Source organism: Megalops cyprinoides, chromosome 2, assembly GCF_013368585.1.
Source record: "Megalops cyprinoides isolate fMegCyp1 chromosome 2, fMegCyp1.pri, whole genome shotgun sequence".
Lineage (NCBI taxonomy): Eukaryota > Metazoa > Chordata > Actinopteri > Elopiformes > Megalopidae > Megalops > Megalops cyprinoides.
This window is the reverse complement of record NC_050584.1, coordinates 36,401,005-36,414,502: the sequence shown is the minus strand read 5'-3', so window position 1 is coordinate 36,414,502 and position 13,498 is coordinate 36,401,005. Positions and strand designations below refer to the sequence as shown.

Below are 13,498 nucleotides of genomic sequence, written 5' to 3'. Positions count from 1 at the left end.
GTTGTGCCACCATGGTTACCCAATGTTCAGCAGGAGGAGGCCCCTTAATCCTGGGGTGAGAGTGACCGGGGAATCAGCCCAGGGAGCATTGTCTGTGGGGAGAGGTTTGGAGGGAAGTGGGGGTGGCTGTAGAAGGGGTGGGGTGGCTACTGCAGAGCAGGGAGTTTGAGATTGACTAGGGAAATAAGGAGAGGAGGGGGCAATGACAGAAGCAGAAGAATAAAGAGCTACAAGCGAAAGGATCAAAGAACCGGACTTAGGGATTAAAAACCTTTCAAGAAAGCAAGTGTGAGAGAAAGAGAGGAAGAAATGTGTCAGAGAGGGGAAAACAAAGAGGTAAAGAGTGGAAAGGAGGAAGGAAAACATTAAAAAGAAGTGAAAACAAAGTTCTAGAGAATTGTACAGATGCCATAAAGGAACAGTAAAGAACAGAGGAGTACCTGTATGGACGAACTTGACAGGTTAGACTAAAGGTGCAAGAATCAGTGAATGACACACTCCCAACAAAGAACGTTCCCAAGGAAGTGGAAGAGAGAGACCAAGGAAGAGGAAGGCTGTTTATACTATTTTGGTTAGAGGTGATGAGAAGAAGAGGAGTCTGAGACAGGTTGAAGCAGTGTGTGTGTTTGTGTGTGTATGTGTGTGGTTCAGGGCATTGACTGAATTTGCAAGAGGCTTACTCACAGGCTTGTCTGTGGACTCTCCTGTCACAGGGGAATTAAGGACCATTGTCAGAAAGGAAGCAGAAAAGGAGAAGGAAAAAGAGAGGAGCATACCAACTACACCATGCGATGTACAATAAAGCTCCTACATATTCAATTATGTCAATGAACCTCTGAGTTGCAGATGAATAAGATAAGTTTGCAAAATGTGTGGTGTCCACTGAAATCCTTGGTGTTCCTTCTCCTTTCATAGCCCCATCTGCAGTTCCTACAGTCCACCTGATGGGGGCCACAGCCAGCACCATGAGCCTCTCCTGGCTGCCTCCAGAGAAACCCAACGGAATCATCTTGGATTACGAGATTAAGTACCATGAGAAGGTGAGCAGCAATGTAAGTCTATGGCTCTAATTCCATCCTATTTCACATTTTACCTCAGCAAAAGGATTTGTGCCAGAATTTCATTCTTCCCCCAGTGTCCTTTGTTTCTGCGGTGCCTGTCGCTTCCCCCCTTTTCGCTCTCCCACTCTCAAACTTGTGACGCGCTAATGCTTTACGCGCCGGGCCAAAAACTGGCAGAGGATTTACATTGTGGAAAACAAAGGCTTGTCATATCTGCGCTCCCGTTGTTGTGTTGCATTGGTGGATAAACCACTCGGCGTAAAGGGAGAGCTTGTTGAACAGCACAGAATGGGAGCTGATGTGCGAGCGTTGCTGTTATCTCCACGCCGCAGGACCAGGGGGAGGCCATCGCACACACGATGACAGCGCAGCGGAGCTCCGCCCGCATCGAGGGGCTGAAGGCGGGCACTCCATACGTGGTACAGGTCCGAGCCCGGACCGTGGCAGGTTACGGCCGCTACAGTATCCCTGCGGACTTCAGCACCAACCTGCAGAGTATGTGGCCCCCCTCATTGCCCCTTTTCCCCTTTTGCCCATGTTCTTACTGCATTCATCTAGCATCACGTTTCCTCCAGAGATTCCTATTTACATTGTCTGTTTGCTTCCTCTTTGTTCCAATAGAAGGGTTCCACCAGCCCACTCAGAACATCTCTTAGCATTTGAGATGACATTGCAAATGTTTCCAGCCGCTCTTGAAATCAAAAAGAATCTGAAGAAGAGTATAGTGGGGCTGTTATGCAAGACAGTTTCAGGCGATCTGGATCTTCAAAGAGATCTGCAATGAGCGAGTGGGAGGAGAATACCGATAGGTAGAGATATGCATGAGTTCAGTCTTTTCCCCCACCAGCAGCAGCAGCAGGGGTGCACAGTATGTGTTACTGACATGAGTGGTGGATAACCTCAATCACCCTGCCTCCTACAGGTGACCCTGAGAAATCCCTGCAGGAGCAGCTGCCCCTCATCGTGGGCTCTGCCACGGCTAGTCTGGTCTTCATTATTGCTGTTGTAGTCATTGCCATCGTCTGCCTCAGGTGAGCACTAATGTCATAGTATGTAATTTCCTTATAAACCGTTATCCAGGGCAAATTACACAGTTTACATAACTTACTTTTTACATGCAGTTCATTTATACAGCTGGATTGCCTATTGACAGGTGAAGCACCTTGCTGAAAGATAGTACAGCAATGCCCCAACTTGGAACGGACACCTCCCCGTGTACCATGACATGACTCACACACTACACACAGTGTTCTTTTTTCCCCACTTTACTCACCAAACCCTCTGGCTATTTAAAGGTTCTGTGGTGGTCCACTTTAACTGTGAATGTGTAATGACCACCTGTCAGACCCTTTTTCTCTGTTCCTTGAAAGCGGCTGCTCTCAGTTTTTTCTCCCTAGGCAAGCCAGAAGCCAAACTTGCCTGGGTTATTCCAGTAGAACTTCAGATCTATTCTGCAGATAGGGTCTGGAATCAAACTTGATGATTCTGCATCCGCCTGGATATCATTTTTTTCTTTCTGTGCTGTTGCCAGATTAACTCCCAGCACACCCCCTCCCACTATATTCAAAGTTTGCAGGCAGCATTTCACGTTAATCTGGACTGCTGCTCCACTTGTAGTTCTTTGAATAAGAAAGCAGCTTTCTATGAATTATAGATGGATGTCCTTAACGTGAACACACTGTACACCTCGACTCGGCTGTGGGCCGCATTCTGTAATTGAGCAGCTGTTGAGCACGACAAGTTGCTTGTGCACCGTGCTTCTCAGAAGCAGGCAGCACTACTCTGCTGCACAGAGCCAGCTCCAGTCTCCCAAGTGAAGATTTTGGGCTTTACCTGCAGCACCGCATCCACTCTGCAGACTTCTGGCCCAATTGCCTCCAGTGCCACACCAGGGTAGCCTGGAAGCGATTGTGGCCTCTTGCTCTTTTTCTGAGCTTGTGGCAAAAGAAGTTTGCAGACTGATGCTGTTCTCATGGTATACACAGTTTACAGCATGCCCTGTACTGACATGCTCCACTCCATCATGCCAGAATAATCTTTCCCCCCCCCCCCCCTTCTTTTTTTTCATCGTTACATTGTGTTTCAGTATCTTAGTGCGTCTACGAAACAGAAGCCCTTGCATATTCCGGAACCGCATTAGAATTGGAAATGAGATGCAAATCACCAGGGGGTATTATTGCCCCGGTTACTGGTTAGACAACAAAGGAACCACATTAACATCTAATTTCAACCCCCCCCCCCCAACACACACACACACACACCCCAACATTAATGGACTGATACTAGAGAAAAGAAAAAAGATAAAAGACAGAGAATGAAATGAAGATCTTGGACTCCGAACTACAGCATGGGGATTGAATAGTGCAGTCTGTTTGGACACCGCAGAGATGAAAATTGTGATCGTATTTGCTCCTTGTTTTTTAATATCCATCATACTTTCTTGCTTTGACTGCTGTTTTTGAGGTGTTGTCTTGCAATGACTCTCTTGAGAGACATGAGACATGCCGTTGCGCACCTTAATTTGATCGTGTTCTTTAGTTTCAATAGGCTTTCAGCTCAGTCAGGCTCCCACTTGAAGCTCTGGCAAGGTATTCATACTTCTGATTAGCAAAGCCAATTCTACCATGATGCCAGATTTTGCATATTGTTAGGTAAGGTGTAGGGTCCAGGTCACATGATTTAGTTTGTTTTGTTCTTGCCAACAGGAAGCAACGCAATGGCTCCGAGTCAGAATACACAGAGAAACTGCAACAGTATAGTAAGTCTCTCATTGTTTCATTTAATACATGCTCACTTGTGCATGATCAACATTCCAGTCCCTGGCATTTGGTTTGAACCATTTAAAAGCTATATGTGGCATGAACCTACATCACTTAATCACAAAAGACATTATCAATGCCTGCTATGGAAAACAGCCTTTGTTGTGTCCCCAGCTGATGTGGTTCCTCTTTTCTGCACTGCCCCCTCAGTCACTCCTGGGATGAAGGTCTATATTGACCCTTTCACATACGAGGACCCTAATGAAGCTGTCCGCGAGTTTGCCAAAGAAATCGACATCTCCTGTGTGAAGATCGAGGAGGTCATCGGGGCAGGTAACCGACACAAGCTCCTGAGCAGCAGGGGGAAGACTGCTATGCACTTCCAGGCCATACCGTTAGAGGACTTCAATCCAAGCGGTACTTTCATTCACTTAATAACCCCCTCCCCTCCAAAACCCCCTAACTGCTTCACTTACAAGAATGCTCCTGTGGGGTCGCCGTGCCTTCAGAATTCCTGTCCTGTCAATTAAGCTGATTCCTCCCATTCTTGAGGTCTCTCCCTGGCCAGAACTGTGTCCAACTGACCTAATCACTTTATGGCTTTTCCATCAGTGGTTGTCCCTCCTGCTCCTTGAGAATGTCTTGATTCACCTCCCTAATCCTTTTCACTGACTAGTGTCAGTCTTTATGGACACTGTTGCAGTTTGTTGCAGAAATGTAGTGATGGTTTCTACATAGCTCTGTCTAAAAGCTGCAGGACAGTGACAAAGCGGGACCAGGGCTGGCCACATCTGACTGGAAGAGGTCCTATGGAGTGGACTTGCTGCTTGCCCCCAGCTCTACAGCTATGCTTCTAACTCTGCTGCTACTGTTAGAGCCTGTCACGTCCCAGCCTTGCCTTAAGTGACAAACCCACCCTGTCCCTCCCTTCCTCCTTCCCTTCTCCTTCCAACTCCCAAACACACACACACACCCTCAGGTCCCCGATGCAAACCATCCACGGTCCCCAAGCTCCTCTCCCCTCCCCTCTCCCCTTCTCCTGCCCTCCCACCCACAGATGCCTAATACCCCCCCCCCCCCCCCCCACCCCACCCCAATCCACCCCTCCTTTCCACCCACTGTGTCCCACACCTTGTCGTTTCCTTCCCCTGTCCCTCACTGCCACCACCTCACCTCTCTCGCAGTCTCTCCTTCCCCCTGGATCCTCAGTTCTAACCAATAACTGTCCCTCTCCCTCTCTCCCCCACTCTCCCCCGCTCTTCCCCCTCCTCTCTTCCCCCCTTCTCTCTCTGTCTGTCTCCTTCTCTCTCAGGAGAGTTTGGGGAGGTCTGCCGTGGTCGGCTGAAGCTTCCCGGCCGGCGGGAGATCATTGTGGCCATCAAGACGCTAAAGGCCGGCTACACTGAGCGACAAAGGCGGGACTTCCTGAGCGAGGCCAGCATCATGGGTCAGTTTGACCACCCCAACATCATCCGCCTTGAGGGTGTAGTGACCAAGAGCCGGCCGGTCATGATCGTCACAGAATTTATGGAGAATGGAGCTCTGGACTCTTTTCTCAGGGTAAGAGACCTAGGAACACCGGACTCACATTGGGATACATGTATCCATCACCTAAACTTTTGGGTTGTTCTATTTAATGTCTTGACTGCAGACATTTGCAAACATCCTGCTTATGACATTGTATAATAGTCCAGCCTAAGGATGTCAAACACCACAAAACCAAAGATATGGGGATGCTAGAGGAAAAAAAATATGATTAGTTATTTACTGAATAGTGTTAGTTATGTGGTTGGTAGTATTTGTTTTGCAGTTAAGTTGAGTAGCATGGTCTCCATTGTACATCCATAGTCTGATCCTGAGTCCTTGCCACAACTCAGCACAAGAAGCAAGGTAGTCTCTCTGTTAACAATATTTTTTCTTATTCTCTTTGTTTCGTGTGGAAAGGCCTTCACCACACAGCTGTAAGGCTCTAGCAAACACTGTGTTGTCTCTGACATTTCGAGAAAAATCAGCCAGTCATGAATAATGGCCTCATAGGAATATTAAACACAGGATGATGGAGAGAAAGTGGAAGAGAGAAGGACAAGGATATTTTTTGATCAGATGAATGTGTCTTGTGAGCTCTGGATGCTGACCTCCTGTCTCTCCCTGACAGCTGAATGATGGGCAGTTCACTGTCATCCAGCTGGTTGGGATGTTGAGGGGCATCGCAGCGGGGATGAAGTACCTCTCTGACATGAACTATGTCCACCGCGACCTTGCTGCCCGCAACATCCTGGTCAACAGCAACCTGGTGTGCAAAGTGTCTGACTTTGGCCTGTCCCGCTTCCTGGAGGATGACCCCACAGACCCCACATACACCAGCTCTCTGGTCAGTGTGTGACTATTAATAAATACAGTATGTACAATGATACACACAGACAGGCATTCTCATATATATCCAAGCCCTATAAATCCATTCTTTGTGTTGATCTCTGGCATATTATGGTAGTGTGTTGACACCTGTGGGTGTGTCCCTGCTTATCTGCATAGCTGACCATGTGACTTGTCTGTGTTCCTTTAGGGAGGCAAGATCCCCATTCGCTGGACAGCCCCGGAGGCCATTGCCTACAGAAAGTTCACCTCGGCCAGCGATGTGTGGAGCTATGGCATCGTCATGTGGGAAGTGATGTCATATGGCGAGCGCCCATACTGGGATATGAGCAACCAGGACGTGAGTGTGACATACTTTTGTCCTTTTCTGTCTCTCTCTCTCTCTGATCTTATCAGGCATTCCCTGATGTCCTGCCCTCTCCTCTGCCCCTCCCTCTAGGTGATCAACGCCGTGGAGCAGGACTACCGGTTGCCTCCTCCAATGGACTGTCCCACCGCCCTCCACCAGCTCATGCTGGACTGCTGGGTGAAGGAAAGGAACCTGAGGCCCAAGTTCTCACAGATTGTCAACACACTCGACAAGCTCATCCGCAACGCGGCCAGCCTTAAAGTGGTCACCAGCACGCAGTCCGGGTGAGCAGACAAGACAACATTGAAACACACACACCCAACACCCACACAAGGATATGCACCATGGAACACAGAGTCCAAAGTTGCAGCTGCTCATACTGGCACACCAGGATGACTACAACAGAGCAAACTTACATGGATGCGAAGAAAAGTTCTGTAGTTCAATCACTGTGGAAGGTCAGACATCTGAGGGTCACATTGCATTATGCAGCAAACCAACGCCCGGTAAATCAGCAAAGCTGCAACATGTCAATGTAGCATTGGGGAAAACTGTGCAAATCAGGGTAGCCACAGTTCAATAAAACATTGGAGGTAATTGTGCATCAACAGAGATGTCAATAATTTAACATCTGCAATAAATGTGAGCTTTTTTAGGCTGTGTCTCCTCTGCACAAGGGTTCTTTGATTCTAATAGCTTAGGGGGACTTGAGGGGAGACGGATGACCTATCTATCTATCCTTGTGTCAGGGCCTGGGACTTGAAGAAGGGAGACAGTTTTGGGGGCAAGAGGAAACTCAGGGCAGCCATTGTGATGATGGCTGTGAAGACTGAGCGGGAGTAATTAGCTAGATTAAGGAAAAGTAAAGATGGGGATGTTTTTAATTAGCTTGCTAACGAGATTTTAAACGGGCCAGCGGAGAGGTGGCCTCCCACTGAGCTTGGTGAATTAGGAGTGAGAGGTGTACTTGTGTTATTGTGTACACACGTTTTCCCGCACTTTGGCGCATCTGTCTTCCGGCTCATGTGGAGATGAGGTTGCGTCTGCGACCGCCTCTGCACATCATCTGTGCTTGAGTGCATTGAATTTTTTTTTTTTTTGTGCAACGCGGGCTGTAATGTGCACTTCTAGTGTCTCATGGTCCCAAGCACGTTCCTGCCTTGTCCCTCAACTGTAGATGGAGAGTAGGTGAGTGACAGCAGTGAGGTGATAACGCCGGGGGCCTTTACCACCCAGGGCTGAGGGCGGGGTGGGCACGTATTAATGGGCGTCAGCCTTTGGGTGGCTGCTGCCACTGGCTGTCCTGTTGGCAAAGGGGCAAGATCCCTGTAAATGAAACTTAGGGAAGGGGCAACAATGACCCATTAAGAAAACCTTCCTGTTAGGTTAATGACCGTGAGCCCTGTAGCCCAAAACGCAGACTTATTAAAAATCACTCTCCCCATCAGTCCGCACCCCAAGTCTCAATAGAGCCTCTGTACACCCTTAATAACTTTCTTTCTGCTTTTAATTGTTAATTAATCTAAAGCCATCAAAAGACGACAAGGATCAGCAGAGCAGAGAGCAGAGAGACAGTGGTCCCCTTTCTCTTCTTTTCCCTTTCACTCCACGCTTGCCCCTCCCGCCTCCTCTCTCTGCCACTTCAACTTTTATTACTACAGTTTAGAGCTTAGACTAAGGATGACTGATGTATAGCAGATAGGTAATTTATTTTGATCTGTTTTGGATTTATGAAAGTCAACGTATTACATTGGTGTTGACAAATGCATACATGTGTGCCTCAGTTACAAACATTTCTATATGGAAACTCCTTTTCAGTAGGTGCTGTTGGCTCACATTTCAACACACTGCCGTTCCCTGTAAAGGAGCCATTGCATGTCCAGGTGTCTCTGTCCCTGTGTGTCAGTCCTTCCTGTGTCACCAGCCTAGTCCCGCACAGTGGAGAAGTGGGCAAGTTGTTGGCGACCCTACAGGGTGGGAGAGGTAGTGGGGGGGTGTGGGGGTAAGGTTCCGTGGTGGAGGTGAGGCGCGACCTAACCCTCTCTCTCTCTCTTTCTCTCCCTCTCTCCCCCTGTAGGGTCTCCCAGCCCCTCCTTGACCGTTGTGTCCCTGACTACACCACCTTTACCACTGTGGGTGACTGGCTGGACGCCATCAAGATGAGCCGCTACCGTGAAAACTTCCTCAATGCTGGCTTTGCTTCCTTTGAGCTGGTGGCACAGATGACTTCAGAGTGAGTGGGCAAAGGGCTCGGTGTGTGTGTGTGGGTTGGGAGGTGGCGGTGTGAGTCTGGGTTATTAAGAGGTCTCTCATAATAACCCCCAACAATACCAGGTGGCCTTGTTCCTCATAGCTCTTCCTCATGTTTGTCCAGGAGTATGAAGCAAAGGTGAGCTGGTCATCTTGACACCAGATGAGATCCATAGAAGTGCAAATGGAGAAATAAAATAAAAGACTAGGGAATTAATCATTTGAGAGTGAAGAAGAAAGAAATTGGTGTATTAGATAATTGAGGAATTGGAGCATCGTATGGTGGAGATGGAGGAGAAAGTAGTTTGTACAAGTATCCACTAGTTTCTGTCTCCCCTCTATTATATAGTCGCAGACCTTAAGGTTTATGAATGTGTATGACCTGTAAGTACCTACAGGAAAGAGTCTTAAATTGTGAGGAACTTCCCATCCCTCACAATTGCAATAACAAAACAGGGAATGTGAATTACTTTCTTGTGATCAAATAAATGAATAAGGATGAAAATGATAAATATATCAACCTCATTAGGCAGAGGATAGGGGATAGAAGAAGAGGTAATTTGTTTCAATTTGGCAACCTGACAGGTGTACCAATCAGTGGGCTTCTCCTGTTCTTAATGCCTGGTAATTCTCCTAATGGTCTTCATTTATTATCATTTTATCCTTCGTTGCTGGCATGATGAGGGTGGTGTGGCAGAAGAGGAGAAAAAAACACTATTAATTTGCACGAAATCCCAGTGATGAGGCCTGTTGAGCTGAGGACAAGGGAGGCAGACGGACGGGGGGCTACTCATTCGGCTAATCACTCTCCCAGACGCGGCTGTTCATTTACTCGCCAGCTATCGGCAGGGGAAAACAAACAGAACCATACAGAAAAAAAATGTCCTCGTTATAGCTCTGAAAAAAGAGCAAGGGCAGATGCTGTTTCGTGAGACTACTTCGATGGCTCCCCTTGTTAGTGCCTCTGCTGGTTAAGAGAATGTAGTGCCATTACATTGAGCCGCTGGCTCAATGAGCGAATGAGTGAGTGAGGAATATTCCCATTCATGAATGATGTAAAACTGATGACAGATGGAGTTCTTCTTTTTATAACACTGGCATGTTTGCCATGGACTCCACAACACATGTTCATTATCGCCCCATTGATTTCTTTGAAAGTTGGGACTGGTGCATTGAGACTAACCTGGGGGCAGACCTTGTGTATGACTCAGTGTTTGAGTGCAGCGATGTGAATTCAGACAGCTGTTTCACAACAGGGGCAGAGACCCAGGAGAATTATTAATCTCTCTCGCGACCTTCTCTCTCCACACCTTTGATCATACACTCACAATGTGCCACACATGGTAAATAAGTGCGCTGTATTCTGAGGAAGGCCTATGTATGCAGCTGTCTGGGTGCGTGACTCTGTGTGCATGTTAAATGTATGCACCAGTGTCAGAGACCATGTGCTCTGCCCCTGCTAGTGGGTGGACATGCAGCTGCATGCACGTGGGTGCTAAGGTGCACATGTGCTTCTCCCTGCACAGAGAGGTCGAACTCATTTTGAGTGAAACGTCCATCTGTCACAAATGTTTCCTTCCCAAACTGACTTGTGCCCCTCAGAGTTACATGTGACACCTATTCCTCTCCTTCTGTAGGGACCTCCTACGGATAGGGGTGACATTGGCTGGCCACCAGAAGAAGATTCTGGGCAGCATCCAGGACATGCGGCTACAGATGAACCAAACACTGCCCGTCCAGGTCTGAAGAAAAAGGAGGTGGGACCGTGCCAGAGAGACCCAATGGGAAAGCTCAGCTGCCTGATCGTCTCTGCCAATCAGAAAACTGGCTTGCAGTGCCTCAGACATTTTTTTCTCCATTTCCTGTTTTCCATGTTATTACTGCGTTTCCATCTGAAAGACACTCATTATGATTATTTTGTAAATTTAAAAAGAAAACCCATATCCCTTCCGTGCCTCCTGGGGTCGGGCATGGGCCTCTGTTTGCATGCGTGTGTGTGTTTCATGAGGATGGGTGGGACTTCACTGATTTCCTGAGCTGTGTCACTTCCTCCCCAACTCTCCCACCCCATCAGAGTATCCGCAACAGAGGATGGAAAAGACCAAACATGGCTTGAGTAACAAAAAAGAAACAAAACTGAAAAAGCGAACTAGCTTTTTCACAAAAAGAAAAAAAGTGTTTGGACGGCCAGAGGATAGCAGAAAATCTCTCCTGTAGTGATTTTATTTGTGTGTTTTCCCATCTTCATATTGAAGATGATTTATTTAAAGGGCACATGCCTGTGGAAGAAAAGAAGGTTACAAACAAGCTGGCTGAGATGTGATGGAAAGGCAAGAAGAGGGAGCCGAGATGGCAACATTGTCACCAATTCAATATAATGGATGGAATTCTAAAAGAAAATGACTGATGTTTCCTCAGTCAGGAAGCAATGTTAAAGCGGGTATTTTCACGATGGCTGCGATGGTTTGGAAGTAATCATAGGCTGTGTTTTGTTATTATAATTGCTGTTCATTTGTGTATCAGCCTGTTTTTGTTTGGTTGGTTTTTTCAATTGTTTCATGTTATTGGGAGAGCTGCGTTTCAAGCGGGCTGGTCTGCTCTGTGTGACTCCAAGGTGTTCATGACCCCTCTCACAGGACAATGGGTGCAGTCTGGGGAGACAAGGACACAAAAAACAGACTGACCGGCCTTTGCATTGTGCGTGCGAGAACGTGTGTGAAAGTTTACACACAAATACTGTACAATACAGCTTCAACTATGCGCCACAATGGAAAGTTTGCGCATGAACCGAATTGTGACAAGAAACAATTATTTCTGAAAAAGTTACTCTGTGGACAATTGTTAACTTTTTTATTGGATCCAAAATGAAAATAGTTTAAATATATATATGCATTGTTCACAAACTGAAAGCAACGACAAAATGAGACCATACATATTTTCTACTATTATGTGGATTTACAATTAATCTCTTGTTTACTTTCTTCATTTCGCCTATGTATTTATTTCTTCCCTTCCAGGTAAATGGGCCATTAGAACTGTGCAGTTAAACAAAACCAATCAATAGGAAAAAAACACCCTGAAGGACAATTGTGAAAATGAATTGATAATTATAACAATCTCATATAAATTGAATATTGTATTTTTGTTGTTGTTCTAAACAGCCTGTACAAGTTTTGTAACAAAAAAAAAAGAAAGAAGTTGCAACAAAACACAAGGATACCCAAGGAAACCATTGAAGCGTTATCATGAGATGCCAGTGTCGTGTGGATTTTAATGGAATGAGTAAATTGTGAAAGGGAGGTATATAGATCAGGACAAAGAAACTAAGGAATGTAAGGAGACAGAGGATGTGGTGAAGAGAATGTCCTCTGTCTTCTCTTGTCCTTTCATCACGGTGAACCATTTCAGTGCTGTGACATACAACAATCTGACACACAAAGTGCTTGTAATTCTTCAGTGCAATGCATACTTATCTTATCCACTGCCTGAAAGCTTCAGCTCTGAAACTGATGTACAAAAAACAGTGCATTAGCAAGTGAAATCCCATCTCAGTTTAGATTCATGCATTATCGATACTTCTCTTTAACACGTAGGCAAAGGAACTGACTGTGCGGTGAGTGGCCCTGTGACGCTGTCACCCCATGTCTTCCATGCGCACATTGGCAGTTTATACTGCGAGAACCTCCTCTCCTCCTAGGCTCCTCATATCTCCTGCAGGATTTCTTGCAATCTGCCCAAGGGCCTTTACACTACTGTCCATTTGTGCTCATACATCTGGAGGCTTGACATCGGGGCTCTGTCTTTGAGGTGGAGCTTAACAGCAGAGCTCCCCCTCAAGCAAAGCTCTATCACAGAGGTTCCGTCGCTGAGCCCAGAGGTGGAGCTCCGTTGTAGGGCTCAATCTGGCGCCAAGCTATGCAGTGTGGAGCAGACAGTCGCAGTGTCTGACTCGTCCGCTGCTGTCGGGCAAGTGGCCCTCTGGTCCGAGCCTGTCAGAGTGATTAACGCAGGGAGCAATCTGCCGCTTCCAGGAATATATTTACACCCAGAGACGGATTGCCTCTCTATGATTATCTGTCTATTTCTCCCTGGCTGCAATCATCTAGTCTCATTCTGCCTTGGCCTGATTTGTACAGTGCACAGCCTGTCTAGGACCCACAGCCTTGGGCTCAAACAGGAAAGCAAGAGCATATCATAAAAGAGAACGGCTGCATCACCTGGACTGCGGCACTACACCTACAGAGAGTGGGGAAGGGAATGGGGGTGGGGGTGATAGAGTTCTCAAGTGTAGATACATATTGATTTGAGCAATGCAATATGTGAATATCTTAGTTCAGGTTTTTTGTCAAAGTGGCATGGTGTCCCTGTATGAGACCTCTGTCAGCCTTCCTGAGCTTTACAAGAACCTAATGACATTATGCAAAATCTTAGAAATAATCTCATACCCCTTAGATTTGACGAAAGGGCTTACTAACACAAACTAGTTCTATTGATAATAATAATAATAATAATAATAATAATAATAATAATAATAATAATATACAGTATTTGAAAAATAAAAAGTTCCAGTCTCTTTGTGAAATTTAAGTTAATCCTTATTTCAGTTGTATCTCAGTTTCATTCAGGTGTGAACCACTGAAGAGCAGCACCTATGTGTGCTTTCCACTACTTTTGAGTTATTTAGTTGCCTGTCACACCAGGCTAAA

The 13,498-nt window shown here is 46.5% G+C and overlaps 1 protein-coding gene across 6 annotated transcripts in view; it reads left to right on the top strand.

The window, feature by feature from the left end:
* Positions 1-13,263, top strand: part of LOC118773695 (ephrin type-B receptor 3-like) — a 50,466-nt gene extending 37,203 nt beyond the window's left edge. Inside the window, exons 6-16 of one of the 6 annotated variants that reach the window (XM_036522737.1) lie at positions 916-1,040; positions 1,394-1,556; positions 1,984-2,092; positions 3,767-3,819; positions 4,031-4,153; positions 5,133-5,380; positions 5,976-6,191; positions 6,384-6,533; positions 6,633-6,826; positions 8,620-8,775; positions 10,430-13,263. In XM_036522737.1, the coding sequence (XP_036378630.1) occupies positions 916-1,040; positions 1,394-1,556; positions 1,984-2,092; positions 3,767-3,819; positions 4,031-4,153; positions 5,133-5,380; positions 5,976-6,191; positions 6,384-6,533; positions 6,633-6,826; positions 8,620-8,775; positions 10,430-10,538 (1,646 nt within the window). In that variant the 3' untranslated portion in view covers positions 10,539-13,263. Of the gene's footprint in view, positions 1-915; positions 1,053-1,393; positions 1,557-1,983; positions 2,093-3,766; positions 3,820-4,030; positions 4,238-5,132; positions 5,381-5,975; positions 6,192-6,383; positions 6,534-6,632; positions 6,827-8,619; positions 8,776-10,429 lie in introns of all 6 variants that reach the window. The other 5 variants (XM_036522735.1, XM_036522736.1, XM_036522734.1 and 2 more) reach the window with 5 other exon arrangements.
* Positions 13,264-13,498: the final 235 nt, after the last annotated feature.